Source organism: Mytilus galloprovincialis, chromosome 9 (genome assembly GCF_965363235.1).
Source record: "Mytilus galloprovincialis chromosome 9, xbMytGall1.hap1.1, whole genome shotgun sequence".
NCBI lineage: Eukaryota > Metazoa > Mollusca > Bivalvia > Mytilida > Mytilidae > Mytilus > Mytilus galloprovincialis.
Genome location: NC_134846.1, coordinates 92,333,757 through 92,352,795, shown reverse-complemented (window position 1 = coordinate 92,352,795; position 19,039 = coordinate 92,333,757). Strand labels below are relative to the sequence as shown.

The window sequence follows — 19,039 nt, the reverse complement described above, 5'->3', positions numbered from 1 at the left end:
CTTTTAAAATAGAGTCTGTTATGTATGCATAACTCTTGTACTCTTTCCTATAAAACTGCAGAGCGTATTTTACGAAAAGAATATATGAAATTTGGTGTTACAATATTTAGGCATCCCGTTAACGGGGAGTTGAAAGGGTGAGAACTACATTACTCAGTATAGCATGTTCACATGAGGACTGATGACTTTCAGAAACTCTTGGTTTGTAGTTCCTCAGAAATTTCTGATGGATTTGAATCTTACAGACATACAAACAGAGGTACATTTTGTAAAATAAGTATAAAAATTTAAAGAAAGAATTCCAACAGACTGATTAATGTCTGACGGAGGTCATTTGGTACATAATTAACCTTTTTGATTTTTGAACATATATGGTTTGCTTTTCAAAATTGATTTTTATTGACTGAATAAAAACAAGCTGAAGAACTCAAATTTTTAGTTCTATCTTCTTATCAACTGCAATAACTTCCATTGCAAATACAATAAACAGTAATCTTAAGAATGAACAGCATTAAAAAGTAAAAAAATGTGTTTTTCTCTCTCTCAATTTAATGTTTTTTAAAATAACTGTTTCATAATTCTGCTTCAATGTTATTTTCCACTGCTCTTCCTATGCATGTGATATATATCTTTGCCAACTTGTTTCTGGAAAGGAAAAAGTGGATTATAACATTTATCATTTTGTTAAAGTCCAATAATAAGATTAAACATAGGTCAACCATGACATAATGTGAATCAGTGTACATGCATTGCTAAAGGTGGTATAACGTTAATTATACAAGGTTTATATTATACGAAAATGAAAGAAAAAAAATGGAACAATGTTTGATTTACCTACTTGAAAACTGGCCTTGAAGTCATTAAACTTTCGAGTCAGTTATTTACTCAAACTCCAAAATCAACAAATCAACCAATCAAAATGCTGGATTTCAATTTTCGACCACAATTTTTTTTCTCCGGGCACTGAGAAAATTTTTTACGACTTCAGGGCCTGATCTTATACGATTTGGAGAAGAATTTTAGCATCCCAAGTTTGGGTTCATGGCAAATCTCCATGTTTTCAATACGGGCTGCACTTTTAACATTTTTAATTTGTTTTGTTATAAATTAGGTCGTTAATTTTTCTAAATTAGATTGTTTCATATATTGTTTATGTCATGGTCTTTTGTAGCCGACAATACGGTATGGGTTTTCTCATAGTTGAAGTCTGCACAGTTGTATATTATTGTTCACATTCACATCGTCTCAAATTTGGTGGATAGTTGTCTCAGTGACAATCCTACAACTTTTTATTATTTTATACACTATGCAATAGTTTAAAAAATTAATAAAAGTATTCTTTTTGTGAATTTTTTCATTATTAGTACCAGTGGAAATTCTCATTATAATATATTACTATTTTTTAAATCTGTTATTCGGTTACAGAGAAGGAGATGTTTGTTTATATTTCCTTTAGGTTTCTAAGTTCAACTATGTCCTGCTGTAACACTCTGACATCTTTGGATCGGCACCAAAACACATATGTATCAATATAATCTGATTATTCGAGCACAATATCAATGCAATCTGTGAAACAGTTAAATGAGAAGTTGTGTGTACGAATATGTACTTCCCGTAGACTTTTTTGTTAACTTTAATGATATCTTTCAATTGTTGAAGAATTGTATTTCTACTCTTTATTCTTTTGAATTTGCTCGTTGTTGGTTTGTTGTCATATGAACACACTACAACATTTCATGATATTGAAATAAAATTATAGGAATAATTGCAAATACTTACTTTAAAAAAATCATAATTGAGTGTAAAACTATATATATATATACCTACCTTTCAAATTATGTCAATGTTCTACTGTCACCTTTCATACCAGTTCTATCTCTATCTCATATTTTATCTGTTCATGACAATTTTTAGTCGTTGATCTAAAGCTTTATTTTCCTCATAGACATAGTCTTTGTGTTCTGGTGGGATCCATTTTTAGATACCTATAACAATAGATCATACTGCATCAAATACTTTGCATGCATTTATAAAAAAGTTGTTTTTCCCAACATGCATGTTATGGTATTAATTATGGACGTAACACTTTGTAAATTGTCCTTTGAAAAAATACATCATAAGATAAAGATTGTATCGATGATTTACAAAATTCTGTAAAGTGGTTCAGGAGTAATTGATGACACTTACGTGGGACATAAGGACAAGATTTGTTCCATATGTGAACACATTCTCACTAAGAAAATGTCACCAGAAGTGCAAGTCTGTCATCACAACGGATAATGTTTATGTGATACAGTAAAAACAGTAAAAACATTGGTAGTAAAATTGTGCGGGATGTTTAATTTCAACAAATGTAAGATTGGTCACCTTTAATCGGATGCCTCATATAGCATGTATAGAAAGAGAGTGCCATGATCTCTGCAGGTTAATAACTATTGCAACAACTCTTTAAGAGGCCATGAGTGGCCTTTTGTCTGAATATGCAGGAGGGCAAATTCCTGTCCACCTTCAATATGATTTCGTTGTCCAGTGGCAGTCCAAGTTTCATTGACCTTCTTTCACCCCAGATGACATCTTATACAGGACTTACCTATTGTACTTATTTAACAATTGTTTTGAACATGCATGTAATATTTGCCACTGGACATTAAGCAAATTTTAACACATGTACTCCAATATGTTATTATTTTGAGGAATCTCAGTAGGATGATTTTAAACTATTGGGATTATCCTCTTGAAATATAAATATTATTCATACAAAGTATTGCTCAATAATTATGTGTCGGATTACTAATATTCGTGTGTCGGTCCAATGGGTCGTCGGACTAATAGGGCGTCAGGCTATTGGGGTGTCGGACCAATATGGTGTCCGAACAGAAAGATTTAAAAGGCAAAAAAAATTAAAAAAATGTGCAACTTATAAAAGGGTCTGGTCTGGAAGTGGTTTCTTCATTTCTGTATTCTGTAAGATTCTATACCATTTTTCACTTTTTATTATTAATTTTGCCTGTTATTCTCTTTTCTTTATATTCAAGCACCACACTATTATCGATTCTTCATTGCTTTTGTCTACTTTATAACAACAATGGGAATAATATGAAAGCCAGCCAAATAGGACATTGGAAAATTGTCTGTTTTCTGTTTCTTGATTTATTCTTGCTTGTCGTTGGAGGCAAACTTTTGTCTTTCTGTCTCTTTAGTTTGTGTGTATTATTATAAATTAAACGAATGTAACACAAATTTGCCATCTTAAAACAAATATGTTGAACATTGCGTCTGTTATATAATCTCTTTTTAACAGAAGGAAAAAACTAAGATTAAATATAATCAACAGAAGTATAAAAAACTATGAACTAAGTCTTTGAAGTTAGATGCATGATTTTTGTCGAGCCTGCAACTTTTGTTGCAGAAAGCTCGACATAGGGATAGTTATCCGGCGGCGGCGGCGGCGGTGTTATCTTACTTCTTAAAAGCTTTATATTTTGGAAGGTAGAAGACCTGGATGTTTCATACTTTGTATATAGATGCCTCATGTTACGAACTTTCTGTCAGTCACATGTCCAATGTCCTTGACCTCATTTTCATGGTTCAGTGACTACTTGAAAAAAAAGTTAAGATTTTTTGTAATGTTAAATTCTCTCTTATTATAAGTAATTGGATAACTATATTCGGTATGTGCGTACCTTACAAGGTCCTCATGCCTGTCAGACAGTTTTCACTTGACCTCGACCTCGTTTCATGGATCAGTGAACAAGGTTAAGTTTTCGTGGTCAAGTCCATATCTCCGATACTATAAGCAATAGGTCTAGTATATTCGATGTATGGAAGGACTGTAAGGTGTACATGTCCAACTGGCAGGTGTCATCTGACCTTGACCTCATTTTCATGGTTCAGTGGTTATAGTTAAGTTTTTGTGTTTTGGTCTGTTTTTCTTATTCTATATGCAATATGTCTACTATAATTGGTGTATGGAATGATTGTAAGGTGTACATGTCTAGCTGACAGGTGTCATCTGACCTCGACCTCATTTTCATGGTTCAGTGGTCAAAGTTAAGTTTTTTAGTTATGGTCTATTTTTCTAATACTTTATGCATTAGGTCTATATTTGGTGTATGGAAATATTTTATGATCTATATGTCGGTTACGCAGGTTTTATTTGACCTTGACCTCATTTTCAAGGTCCATTGCTAAGTTTTAAGTGTTTGTGTTTTGGTCTGTTTTTCTTTATTTACAAGCAATAAGTCAACTATATTTGTAATATTGAAGAATTGTTAGCTGTACATGTCTGCCTGGCATGGTTTATCTGACCTAGACCTCATTTCCATGGTTCATTGATCAATGTTTTAATTTTCTTGGTTAATGTTGAGTTTATGTGACAGTTGTAATAAAGCTTTATATTTAGGTCTATCAAGATAGTATCAAGGATTAGTAAAGAGGGCGAGACATTTCAGTGTGTGCACTCTTGTTGTTATTAGTTGTTAGTGGCTTTGAACTAGCTGTCAGTAACTGCAAGTACTCTCAGATCTGTATTTAGTGACTTTTTTTGTTGGGTAACGGTAACGTCCATTATGTTTTTGTTACTGAGATGTATTTCTATTTGCATTCATGTTATTTTCAACTGAATTTTATAGTTTGTTGTTATGTAGTACTGTTACAACTCTGTTCCAGGTTTAGGGGGGAAGACCCTAGCATGTTTAACCTCACCACATTCTGTATATATGTTCCTGTCCGAAGTCAGGAGCCTGTAATTCAGTGGTTGTTGTTTGTTGGTGTGTTACATATTCATTGTTCGTTCATTTTTGTACATAAATAAGAACGTTAGTTTTCTTGTTTAAATTCGTTGACATTTGTCATTTTTGGTGCCTTTTTTTAGCTGACTATGCGATATGGCTTTCCTCATTATTGATGGCCGTATGGTGACCTATATTTGTTAATTTCTGGTCATCTGATCTGTTGTGGAGAGTTGTGATTATTCCACTCATTTTGGGTGCCATGATTGGCAAATAAAATATATGTTGTTGCTGTTGTTGTTGTGTCGTTGGCAATAATATGGCATCTTTTTTTATAAACATATATATATATATATATGTAAATCGAATGTTCTGTTTTCCCTTATGAACCACATTTGAACTAAATTCTTGAAGGGAAAGACATTGTTTTTGTATAAATGTCAACAGAATACAGAATGTTGTGTCAACAAAATACAGAATCAACATTCTGTATTCTGTTGACACAGTATACAGAATGTTGATTCCGGCAAAATATATGATCTGACAGGATGCTCACGGAATAAAACTTGTGATGGAAGAAGACATACATTTGTAAAACATACATGAACAATAGCAATCCGTAGATGATTCGAAAAGGATCCGCCATCTCTGACTTGTCGTAACAATCGTCTCTTTCTGTAACTTTAAGACTTTCTGCAAGTGGCTGGTAAACCGATATTTTCTCTGCTGTATTTCTGTATCCTATCCTTCCCGGCTGATCTGCTGTTGTCTCAAATTTTGCCGTTGATGTTATTATCGTAATCACAAAAGCGCGTCAATATGGAACATACAATTGCCTATTGTAAAACGTTTATGTGATTGGATTTACACATGACGTCATTCATTGTTTACAAACGTTATTTTTGCACTCGCACTGACATTTCAACAGTTCAACGGTTCAAACTTCTTCTGGATGGGATTGAAGGTAGATCAAGGTATAGTAGTACATTGAATATTTTAAAACTGAGAAAAGTGTAGCATATATATAGCTAATTCAAAACATATTACGTTAGTTAAAGAAGGAGAATACGCGTTACACAGTGGCGGACCCCTGGGGTTCCGGGGGTTGGAACACCAAATTATTTTGGACGTTCAATACATTATTCTATATAATACTACTTAAAATATTTTATTTCCCCCATTTTTTCGCTATAATTATGAAATCTGTAGGCGACTGTGTTGGGACATATAGTTGGAACCCCTTCCTTTTTCCTTTTATCCCGAGTGTTTGGAACCCTCTTTTAAAACAATGGGTGGATCCGCCTCTGGTTACAGAACTTTCTGTAAATGTCAAAATAGGTATAAAATCGCGGGTTGTTTTGGATATACATATTATTACTTCTTTACCAAACCTTATTAAATAGATTATAGTATTAATATTTGTCAAATTCATATACATTAAGACGGATCAATAACATACATTATGAATTCAGACGACACATTAGAAGACACTATGTGACATTTTTTAGTTAATTGTTTATTACTTCTTTTTCTCAGATCTATAAACAAAAAACAAAACAAAAAACGCAACAAAAAACCAACAAACCGGATATTTTTATAATATGAAAGCAAGTAAATAATTGTAATCAATATTCAAGATCTATACATGTATGTAACTTTTAATATAAATTTGATACAGAATTTAAAGCGATTTAATAACCATGCAAGTAGGCATAAAAATTGCTCAGCAAGCAGCATAATGAGGTGAATATCATATTGCTCAGGAAGAGAAATTGAACGTACGACGTCGTGTGAGAAGGCATGACATATATTGCCCATTTCATTTATTAAAAACACCAAGTGTTCAAACATTCTTTTTCAAAAATAAAAACAGTTAAATAGAACCAACAAAACTATCTGTCACAATGATATATGAGGGTCTTTATAAGGGTTAGGGGGGAATTGGGGGTGGTTCTTTTTTTTCGTTTTTTGTAAGAAATATTTATTCTGTAAAATTCTTGTGTTCTGATTGTGCATATGGGAATTTCCTTCTGTATCATGATTTTCACATGATAGATTTTTCGTCTGTATCTCCCCCGAATCTGTTACTGTACTGCACAAATTAGACATTTATCAATTTCATACCTGTTTAAAACCAAACAGGGGGGAACTTATTTTACATCTTTGTAATAATTTGGATATCTAAGATAATAAACAGTAGAAATGGTGACATTAGGTATATTTGATTATACATATATTTGGTTTGTAGATATGAGGTACCAATATTGCAATATTATTAAGGTACCATGCAGAAGAAAATTGTTAAAAGTAGATTTAAGAGATATTAATCTTAAAAGAAAGAAAAAAACCGACCACCTAAACTATATTTTATCCTTGATAGGCCCAACTGTCTAACATAATATCAATTATTGTCTATATTTCAAATACTTTGGAGAATACATGTATTAAAATATATTTAACATTTATTGGTAGTGAAGAAAAAAGTTATATGTACCTCAAAAAAAAAAAAAAATCAAATACAATGGTTTCCGTTCTAGAGTATCAGTCAAATAGCCCTAACCAAAAAAAAAAGTGTTCGCTCAAATATCCGATGCCCTCTAAAATGTGGGTAATTTCTTAAAACAAAGAATCAGTGAAGCTGTTTCACACTAGAATAAAAAAAGTCTTTCAATCTTTTCTTTAATTCATAGTATCATAGAACCGTATGTACTTTTTTCTTTTGTTTTAGCAACAGTTTGTTTGAATAATTTAAATCAATCAACAAATTATGAACTCTGAAAAAAAGCCTGAAACCTCAATTTTTACAGTTTTTGACAACATTGAGTAATTATTCTACAAAATATATGAAAAAGACGACGTTAACCAAACAAAAATTTTGGACTGAATAAATATGTGTATGCTCTTTTTGGATCATCTTGGATTGTGTAGAATAGTGACGTTCTTCAAAATAAAAAAAAATATTATTGACAATTGTAATTTTATATCAAATACCCTAAATAGCAACATTTAAGATTTTTTTTTTATACTTAAATATGCTCTTGGCCACACTCAAATATTTAAGAATATTCTTAACTTTGAGTAAAAAAAATCTAAGAATTTTTTTATGGCGGTGTTTTTTGCTGAGAATAAAAAAATTGAGAAAATTCTCAGGCTGAGTAAAAAAAACTTTACTCAAATAGTTTTATGGCGCCGGGGCCTGACTTTCTAAACATATGATTGGATAAAGGGAGATGCGGTACACCCCTCGGCGTAAGAAGGGGGAGGGGTCCGAAGGTTGGACCCCCTTTTTAACGATAAATGCATAAATTTGAAAAGGGAAATCTATTTGGAAACCCTACCTCCAGATTTGGAACCCCCTTTTAAAAATATGTTTCCTATTTTGACTGTTTTTTTTATACCAATGCTTCATTTAATTTGGGAAACATTTTAATATATAAGTCCTAGGTGCCTACAAAATTATTTCATCTCGCCACATTGACTGCTGTGTTTGTTGCTGTTCAGTTGTTGCTGCATATATATATATATATATTTATATATAAGTGATCTCGTTTGAAATGGTTTTACAACAACATTTCTGTTACTTCGGGTTTTTTTAAATATTTTTTTAGCATGCTATGCGATCTGGGCAATGCGATATGTGGGTTTGCTCATTGGGCATTTGATGTGGTAAAAATCATCCAACAGTCTTCCTATTTTTATAAATTGTAAAGAAAGATGTCTGTGAAATATTTGAATTTCTATTTTATTTTGGTACTGGCTATGGTTACATTGAAATGTAACAGTCATAAACAAGTTATTGTTACAATGAAGTTTAGGCTATATCGCCGGAATGCAGGCCTAGGGTTGACTAAGGAACTGCATGAATACTTACGAGTGTAACAATGATATTTATGTCTACGGTTACATTGTGTTATTGTTACGTAAATGCACTCAAATGAAAAATTATTTTTTACAATATTTTATACATTTTTTTAATTTTAATTTGATTGTCAGTGTACACACAACCAGTATGTTGTTTCAGTCCGATGCATTTTTGGCCCGGTGTAACCACTCTCAGTGGCGGATCCAGAAATTTACATAAGTGACTGACCTAAGGGGGCCGGCTCCAGTCACGCTTCAATGATTCCCCTATATAAGCATCCAAATTTTTTCCCAAAAAGGGGGGGGGGGCGGGTCCCCTGCCTCCCCTATATCCACCTCTGACTCTAGGCAGCCCTGTCAAAAGAGTAATTGGGGTGGATGGGTTGGGTGGCTCAGTGTTGTATTAATATATAAGAAGATGTGGTATAACTGCCAATGAGAAAAGTCTCCTATTCATATAAGTCGTAATTTGTAGAAGTAAACCATTATAGGTCAAAGTACGGTCTTCAACACCGTGCCTTCATGGGCTCTCACCGAACAGCAAGCTATAAAGGGCCCCAAAAGTGACTAGTGTAAAACCATTCAAACTGGAAAACCAATGGTCTATAGATATAGGAAAATGTGGTATGAGTGCCAATGAGACAACTCTCCATCCAAGTGACAATTTATAAAAGTAAACAGTTATGGTCAAGGTACGGCAATTCAACACGGAGCCTTGGCTCACACCTAACAGCAAGCTGTAAAGGGCTCCAAAAATTATTAGTGCCACGGTAAACTATTCAAACGGCAAAACCAACGGTCTAATCTATACAAAAACGAGAAACGAGAAACACTTATAAACCACATAAACAGACGACAACCATTGAAGGCTCTCAATGAAATTTACTAGTGTAAAACCATTCAAGCGGAAAACCAACTACTGAATACCAAACTCCTGACTTAGGACAATAACTTTTTTTGTATTGTTACAATCTCAAAAACGTGTCCGATAATTTAAGAATGTGTCCGGTTAAAAACGCCAGAATATTTCAAAACTCATATACCCCCAATGATACTCTGTAAAGTAAAAACGCAATTCAATATTAATGGTGTGGGATACGATAGAACCCGTATTGTTCGGTTGGATTATAAATGATTAGAAAAAATAATAAAGTTCAGACAGAGGTACTTCACAATTTAGAAAACTAATACATCATGTACATTTTATATTGTATTTTTTTCCCTGTGCTTGACCATGTTTACTGTATGTCATTGATAAGCATTAGTTTGTTCAGCATAGGTAATTCATAACAAGCATAACTGCAGGCTAAGTTTACAACACATAATTAACTATTGATAACTTAATGTCCAGTGGCAAATATGTCATGTGTATTTAGAAAAAAACCCATTAACATTTCATTTAATACGTTTTGTAAAGTTTAAATCATCGTTTAATAGTAAGTTAATTCTATTGTTTTAATATTATCCGGTGATGCCTAAATGTCTTTTTACAAAATGTATGTCTATGAGGGTACTGCTCGACCGGCTTCCCGCAGAAGTGGTTTCGCCAATGCAATTTGACATGTTTATCAAATCATTGACGTCACATTGACGCGTTTTGGAGGAATCGGACACGTTTCTGTGTGCTACCATAGATAGATGTATAACATCTCTGGTGCTACATATATGACTATGTACGATAAATTTTCAATTAAATTGAATTTCCACTTCAATCTATTAAACATTAATGTACTTTTGTATAAAGTAGTTAGTATATATTTAAATGTCTTTTGTCGTTGTTTCACGGATCTTATTATAAAGAGCACATAAATAGACCGATGGTTAAAGCTACACGTGTATGAAATACTTGCCACTGGCAAACACCAATACTTTGATGATGATGAATTAAATTATCATATTTTCCTTTTTTTTTTATTTAGAAACAAATTTCAACTTTGATTGATTATAATATATACATGTAGTATCAGAAGTCCAGTCCATTACTGGACTTCTGGTAGTATATAAAGTAATAAGTAAATTTTGATGTCAGACCATTCCCTTCCATAATTGTGCATTCTTTTTATTTTTACATAACACAGAAATGAGGAAAGTCTTAACATAAGAAAATTTATAGTAGCCTTTATAAATTCATTACATTTTCTTTCCTCAGAATGATAAACAGCAATGGAGACAGTCCCTGAGCAGACATGGGAATGTTCAATGTGAAAATTGAAGACCTATAAACAAAATGATGTATCAATATGGCACTCATCAGAAAAAAAAACCAACATTTAATCATGAACCATTGAATCCTGAGTTTCGTACAAGTACCAAAACATTAAAGGTGGATGCTTAAAATGAGCTCATATTAGAACTAAAGTGTCCTCTTGAATTACCACTGTACATGTAAAAAGACACATCATATCCAGGACTGAATTGAGGAAAAGAGCCAGGAAACTGACATTCAACAAAGCATTCCAAAGAAAAGATGGCATAGGGGGAGAGCAATGAAACATGATACATGCAAAACTAATTGTTTCTTTGATTGTTTTATTTATGAGCTTTAAAGGGTCATAAAATAACCAAGGGGCATGAAAATGAGAGAGATTTTTGCCACAAACTTTGCATGTTGATATGACATTGAATGTTTTATTATATATTAAAAAATGGTTATGATAAATAAAAGAAATTCCAGTTATGATTAAAAATAAGGTAATCGAGACATTGTTTTGTGTTGATTATAATGCATTGCCTAACATAGTAACATATGACTGCATTAATTACAACATATTTTAAGCAATAGCAAAATACCAAAAAATGAACAGTATTGAAGATTCTAATCTTGTTTGATATATATATAAATTATGCGCTATTATACACATTGATACTGTAAAATATCAGCCTCGAACCACAGTGTGAATCTCCCTGATGTCGAGTGCGTATTATTTTTATAAACACTGAAAGACAGTCACAATCAAAATCAAGAAGTAAGCAAAGAATCACAAAACGAAAGGGCATTTACAACAACACTTTGAAAAATACATATATAAAAACAACACAAACCCCATTAAAAACAGGGAGTGAATTCAGGTGCTCCTAATGGGTAAAATTCGATAAACTGCTTATCTTGCTTCATTTCTGTTGTTTTCTCCTTCGCTTCAATAGTTTTTCGATAGACGAGAGTAAGCTTGATAATTTTCCTTGGTCATGTTCACGTCGCTAAAAAAAATCTGCGCAGCAGGGTGATATAGTCGAAGAGAAAAACGTAACCAGCTATATATATATAAAAAAGGATAATAATAATATTGTCACAGAATTATCAAACCTATATTTGGATACCAATTGTACTGAGATGCACATTGTAAAAACTTCTCTAATGATAAACACTTAATCAGAGATATCTACAAAAGATACAAAATATGCCACAATTATTATATAGCATACTATACTTACCTAGTTTAAAAGTTTTCAGTTCCAAATATTTTTTGAAACAATACACCTTCAAGTTAAAAAGATTAACAACACCAAATCTACCGAAACAGTACTGAAAATAACAATACCAAAATAGTACTGACAAAATCAGTACTGAAACAGTACTGTCAAACTCAGTACTGAAATAGTACTGAAAAAATCAGTACTGAAACAGTACTAACAAAATCAGTACTGAAATAGTACTGTTAAAATCAGTACTGAAACAGTACTGACAAAATCAGTACTGAAATAGTACTGAAAAAATCAGTACTGAAACAGTACTGAAACAGTACTGAAAAAATCAGTACTGAAACAGTACTGAAAAAATCAGTACTGAAATAGTACTGACAAAATCAGTACTGATTTCATTGAAAGTATAACATTATAAGTTTTCAGTCTTTCCTAACAGTACTGATATGTACGAGGGTAGAAATGTACCAAAAAAGTGTGGGTAAATTATTGGTAGTGTAGCACATATTTTATATGAATATTAATAATAATTGTGCTGATAATTTCCAGAAAGAGACATAAACAAGAATGTGTCCAAAGTACACAGATGCCCCACTCGCACTATCATTTTCCATGTTCAATGGACCGTGAAATTGGGTAAACAAGAATGTGTCCAAAGTACACGGATGCCCCACTCGCACTATCATTTTCCATGTTCAATGGACCTTGAAATTGGGTAAAAAATATAATTAGGCATTAAAATTAGAAAGATAATATCACAGGGAACATGTGTACTAAGTTTAAAGTTGATTGGACTTCAACTTCATCAAAAACTACCTTGACCAAAAACTTTAACCTGAAACTCGCACTTTCATTTTCTATGTTCAGTGGACCGTGAAATTGGGGTCAAAAGTTTAATTTGGCTTTAAAATTAGAAAGATCATATCATAAGGAACATGTGTACTAAGTTTCAAGTTGATTGGACTTTAACTTCATCAAAAACTACCTTGACCAAAAACTTTAACCTGAAGCGGGACAGACGGACGAACGGACAGACGAACGGACGCACAGACCAGAAAACATAATGCCCCTCTACTATCGTAGGTGGGGCATAAAAATCTAATTTGGCATTAAAATTATGAAAATCATACCATAGGGAACATGTGTACTAAGTTTCAAGTTGACTGGACTTCAACTTCATCAAAAACTACCTTGACCAAAAACTTTAACCTGAAACTCCCATGTTCATTTTCTATGTTCAGTTGACCGTGAAATTGGGGTCAAAAGTCTAACTTGGCTTTAAAATTAGAAAGATCATATCATAAGCAACAAGTATACTAAGTTTCAAGTTGATTGGACTTCAGCTTCATCAAAAACTACCTTGACCAAAAACTTTAACCTGAAGTGGGACAGAAGGACGAATGAACGAACGAACGAACGGACAGACGAACGGAAGCACAGACCAGAAAAGATGATGCCCCTCTACTATTGTAGGTGGGGCATAAAAAGCACATTTATCTCAATAACAGCTAAAATAAATATCTAACTTTAATACATTTCCTGCATTCAAATATACAAATACCTAATACTGAGATAATGACATTTACAGTCAAACCTGTATCGAGAGACCACTCAAAGTAGAAGGCAAAAGTGGTCTCTAAATACAGGTGGTCTTTGAATACAGGTTCCACAATATGAAATGAAATGAAATGAAATGAGGGAAGTATTCATGTGCATTATAATTATAGTTTTGATTATACACAAAATTAAGGATTTGATTATACAGAACATAATGTACATTGACCTACCTCAGGATTTGACCATAAAGATAAAGAACATGATGAATCATGTACATTTACTTACCTCAGGATTTGACCACAAAGAGCATGATGTACATTTACTTACCTCAGGATTTGACCACAAAGAACATATGTTATACATTTACTTACTTCGGGATTTGACCACAAAGAGCATGATGTACATTTACTTACTTTGGGATTTGACCACAAAGAACATGATGTACATTTACTTACCTCAGGATTTGACCACAAAGAACATGATGTACATTTACTTACCTCAGGATTTGACCACAAAGAACATGATGTACATTTACTTACCTCAGGATTTGACCACAAAGAGCATGATGTACATTTACTTACTTCAGGATTCGACCACAAAGAACATGATGTACATTTACTTACTTCAGGATTTGACCACAAAGAACATGATGTACATTTACTGACCACAAAGAACATGATGTACATTTACTTACTTCAGGATTCGACCACAAAGAACATAATATGTTATACATTTACTTACTTCGGGATTTGACCACAAAGAGCATGATGTACATTTACTTACTTCAGGATTTGACCACAAAGAGCATGATGTACATTTACTTACTTCAGGATTTGACCACAAAGAACATATGTTATACATTTACTTACTTCAGGATTTGACCACAAAGAGCATGATGTACATTTACTTACTTCAGGATTTGACCACAAAGAGCATGATGTACATTTACTTACTTCAGGATTTGACCACAAAGAACATGATGTACATTTACTTACTTCAGGATTTGACCACAAAGAACATATGTTATACATTTACTTACCTCAGGATTTGACCACAAAGAGCATGATGTACATTTACTTACTTCGGGATTTGACCACAAAGAACATGATGTACATTTACTTACTTCGGGATTTGACCACAAAGAGCATGATGTACATTTACTTACTTCGGGATTTGACCACAAAGAGCATGATGTACATTTACTTACTTCGGGATTTGACCACAAAGAGCATGATGTACATTTACTTACCTCAGGATTTCCCCACAAAGAGCATGATGTACATTTACTTACTTCAGGATTTGACCACAAAGAACATGATGTACATTTACTTACTTCGGGATTTGACCACAAAGAGCATGATGTACATTTACTTACCTCAGGATTTGACCACAAAGAACATGATGTACATTTACTTACCTCAGGATTTGACCACAAAGAACATGATGTACATTTACTTACTTCAGGATTTGACGACAAAGAACATGATGTACATTTACTTACTTCAGGATTTGACCACAAAGAACATGATGTACATTTACTTACTTCGGGATTTGACCACAAAGAACATGATGTACATTTACTTACCTCAGGATTTGACCACAAGGAACATGATGTACATTTACTTACTTCGGGATTTGACCACAAAGAACATGATGTACATTTACTTACTTCAGGATTTGACCACAAAGAGCATGATGTACATTTACTTACCACAGGATTTGACCACAAAGAACATGATGTACATTTACTTACTTCGGGATTTGACCACAAAGAACATGATGTACATTTACTTACTTCGGGATTTGACCACAAAGAACATGATGTACATTTACTTACCTCAGGATTTGACCACAAAGAACATGATGTACATTTACTTACTTCAGGATTTGACCACAAAGAACATGATGTACATTTACTTACTTCAGGATTTGACCACAAAGAACATGATGTACATTTACTTACCTCAGGATTTGACCACAAAGAACATGATGTACATTTACTTACTTCAGGATTTGACCACAAAGAACATGATGTACATTTACTGACCACAAAGAACATGATGTACATTTACTTACTTCGGGATTTGACCACAAAGAACATGATGTACATTTACTTACTTCAGGATTTGACCACAAAGAACATGATGTACATTTACTTACTTCGGGATTTGACCACAAAGAACATGATGTACATTTACTTACTTCGGGATTTGACCACAAAGAACATGATGTACATTTACTTACTTCAGGATTTGACCACAAAGAACATGATGTACATTGACTTACTTCAGGATTTGACCACAAAGAGCATGATGTACATTTACGGATACCTACATTTACTTACTTCGGGATTTGACCACAAAGAGCATGATGTACATTTACTTACTTCAGGATTTGACCACAAAGAGCATGATGTACATTTACGGATACCTACATTTACTTACTTCGGGATTTGACCACAAAGAACATGATGTACATTTACTTACTTCAGGATTTGACCACAAAGAACATGATGTATATTTACTTACTTCGGGATTTGACCACAAAGAGCATGATGTACATTTACTTACTTCAGGATTTGACCACAAAGAACATGATGTACATTTACTTACTTCGGGATTTGACCACAAAGAACATGATGTACATTTACTTACCTCAGGATTTGACCACAAAGAGCATGATGTACATTTACTTACTTCGGGATTTGATCACAAAGAGCATGATGTACATTTACTTACTTCGGGATTTGACCACAAAGAACATGATGTACATTTACTTACTTCGGGATTTGACCACAAAGAACATGATGTACATTTACTTACTTCAGGATTTGACCACAAAGAACATGATGTACATTTACTTACTTCGGGATTTGACCACAAAGAACATGATGTACATTTACTTACTTCGGGATTTGACCACAAAGAACATGATGTACATTTACTTACTTCGGGATTTGACCACAAAGAACATGATGTACATTTACTTACTTCAGGATTTGACCACAAAGAACATGATGTACATTTACTTACTTCAGGATTTGACCACAAAGAGCATGATGTACATTTACTTACTTCGGGATTTGACCACAAAGAGCATGATGTACATTTACTTACCTCAGGATTTGACCACAAAGAGCATGATGTACATTTACTTACCTCAGGATTTCCCCACAAAGAGCATGATGTACATTTACTTACTTCAGGATTTGACCACAAAGAACATGATGTACATTTACTTACCTCAGGATTTCCCCACAAAGAACATGATGTACATTTACTTACTTCGGGATTTGACCACAAAGAACATGATGTACATTTACTTACCTCAGGATTTGACCACAAAGAACATGATGTACATTTACTTACCTCAGGATTTGACCACAAAGAGCATGATGTACATTTACTTACTTCAGGATTTGACCACAAAGAACATGATGTACATTTACTTACTTCAGGATTTGACCACAAGGAACATGATGTACATTTACTTACCTCAGGATTTGACCACAAGGAACATGATGTACATTTACTTACCTCAGGATTTGACCACAAAGAGCATGATGTACATTTACTTACTTCAGGATTTGACCACAAAGAACATGATGTACATTTACTTACTTCGGGATTTGACCACAAAGAGCATGATGTACATTTACTTACTTCGGGATTTGACCACAAAGAACATGATGTACATTTACTTACTTCAGGATTTGACCACAAAGAGCATGATGTACATTTACTTACTTCGGGATTTGACCACAAAGAACATGATGTACATTTACTTACCTCAGGATTTGACCACAAAGAGCATGATGTACATTTACTTACTTCGGGATTTGACCACAAAGAACATGATGTACATTTACTTACTTCGGGATTTGACCACAAAGAACATGATGTACATTTACTTACTTCAGGATTTGACCACAAAGAACATATGTTATACATTTACTTACTTCAGGATTTGACCACAAAGAGCATGATGTACATTTACTTACTTCAGGATTTGACCACAAAGAGCATGATGTACATTTACTTACTTCGGGATTTGACCACAAAGAACATGATGTACATTGACCTACCTCAGGATTTGACCACAAAGAGCATGATGTACATTGACCTACCTCAGGATTTGACCACAAAGAACATGATGTACATTCAGTACAATTTTTGCCTTTGTTTGGATCTCTAAAGTGGCGACAGAAATGGTCATAATCAATCTGAAAGAAAATATCAATAATCAAATATATAGATATATAACAAAAAGTCTATTAAAATGGTGAACATATTTTATAACCTGGAAAGACTGCTGTGGATTCATTAATATTCTTTGTACATGTATACCAATTATTGTGTATTTCGTGGGTACAGTAGCGCAAATTTAAATTCTGAACACAATTACAAATTTCTAAAGGAATAGATGCAGATTTTGCCAAAACCACAAAATTAAATATCCACGAAAATTAAAGTTTTCCTTGATCCACAATAATTGAAGCCCACGAAAAATGAATGAATACACAGGTAAAATCAGTGATGTTAAGAGTGAAGGACATTGTTCAAAATTTCTGCCAGACCCATATTTTCACTCAAAAATCAAATGAAATTATGCTATTGAACAAACGTTAATTTTGATTTTGTTGATATTATTATTATTTTAAAATAACCTGTGATTCATAACAAATGTAGTTTATTGAATAATACATTACATAATATTGATCTGATTACAAATATTATACCTAGATATTTACAAATTTTATCGGCCATGACATATTTCCTGAACTTATCAACTATGCTTAATAGACCTTCTTCCTAGAGAGCGAATTTCTAAAACAAAAAACATGACGGAAATACGGAGAATTGTTCAAGGCGAGATGGACAAGGTACGAAAGACTATTACTGGGCGGAAATACTGGTTCCTGGAGTTAGAAAATGCGGGGGAACAGGACATTTACTTTTATTAAAGATGATCGCAATTTTATAAACAAAATACTCTGCCGGGGCCGACGGGGATTTCAGTTTTGGCGGACCCAAGCGGACTTAAATATTGCCGGCCATCAGGTCCTGCACAGCTACGAGTTTTGCCGGACCTGCATAAATTCTGCCCGTTAGGTCCGACGGGTCCGACGATTAGTTGCATCTCTGAACATCATCTTTTAATTGATCATAAGTTGTGCAGGAGCATTTTGTGAATGTCAAACCATAATTGGATAATACAAATATTGTTGTCTTTGATTAGGTACATTGTCATACTTTAATGTTCACATGATCCTGTATATACACTATTAAGTGGTCTATAATTGCTATTCTAACATGACGTCCTTCAAACCCTTTGAGTACACACCCTTGGTAAAATATGAATATATTGCATTGGCTGTTCCGATCGTACTCCCACATCATATGTTTTTTTATGAATGAAGTACCCGACGTCATAGAATGATGACGTGATAATTTAAGCATTTTTACAGGAAA

At 33.4% G+C, this 19,039-nt stretch overlaps 2 protein-coding genes and 1 long non-coding RNA gene across 7 annotated transcripts in view; 1 reads left to right on the top strand and 2 right to left on the bottom strand.

Annotated features, from left to right (window-relative positions):
• Positions 1-19,039, top strand: part of LOC143046369 (hexosaminidase D-like) — a 201,368-nt gene that overhangs the window by 85,731 nt on the left and 96,598 nt on the right. The window lies entirely within an intron of this gene.
• Positions 1-19,039, bottom strand: part of LOC143046362 (E3 ubiquitin-protein ligase RNF216-like) — a 145,110-nt gene that overhangs the window by 47,807 nt on the left and 78,264 nt on the right. Inside the window, exon 10 of the mRNA XM_076219489.1 lies at positions 17,695-17,790. Within this exon, the coding sequence (XP_076075604.1) occupies positions 17,695-17,790 (96 nt within the window). The remainder of the gene's footprint in view (positions 1-17,694; positions 17,791-19,039) is intronic.
• On the bottom strand, positions 30-5,684 carry LOC143046361 (uncharacterized). Its single transcript, XR_012969145.1, has 3 exons — positions 5,333-5,684; positions 1,828-1,985; positions 30-645 (listed from the first exon to the last, which is right to left on the bottom strand). It is a non-coding gene; the product is annotated as an uncharacterized LOC143046361 (long non-coding RNA).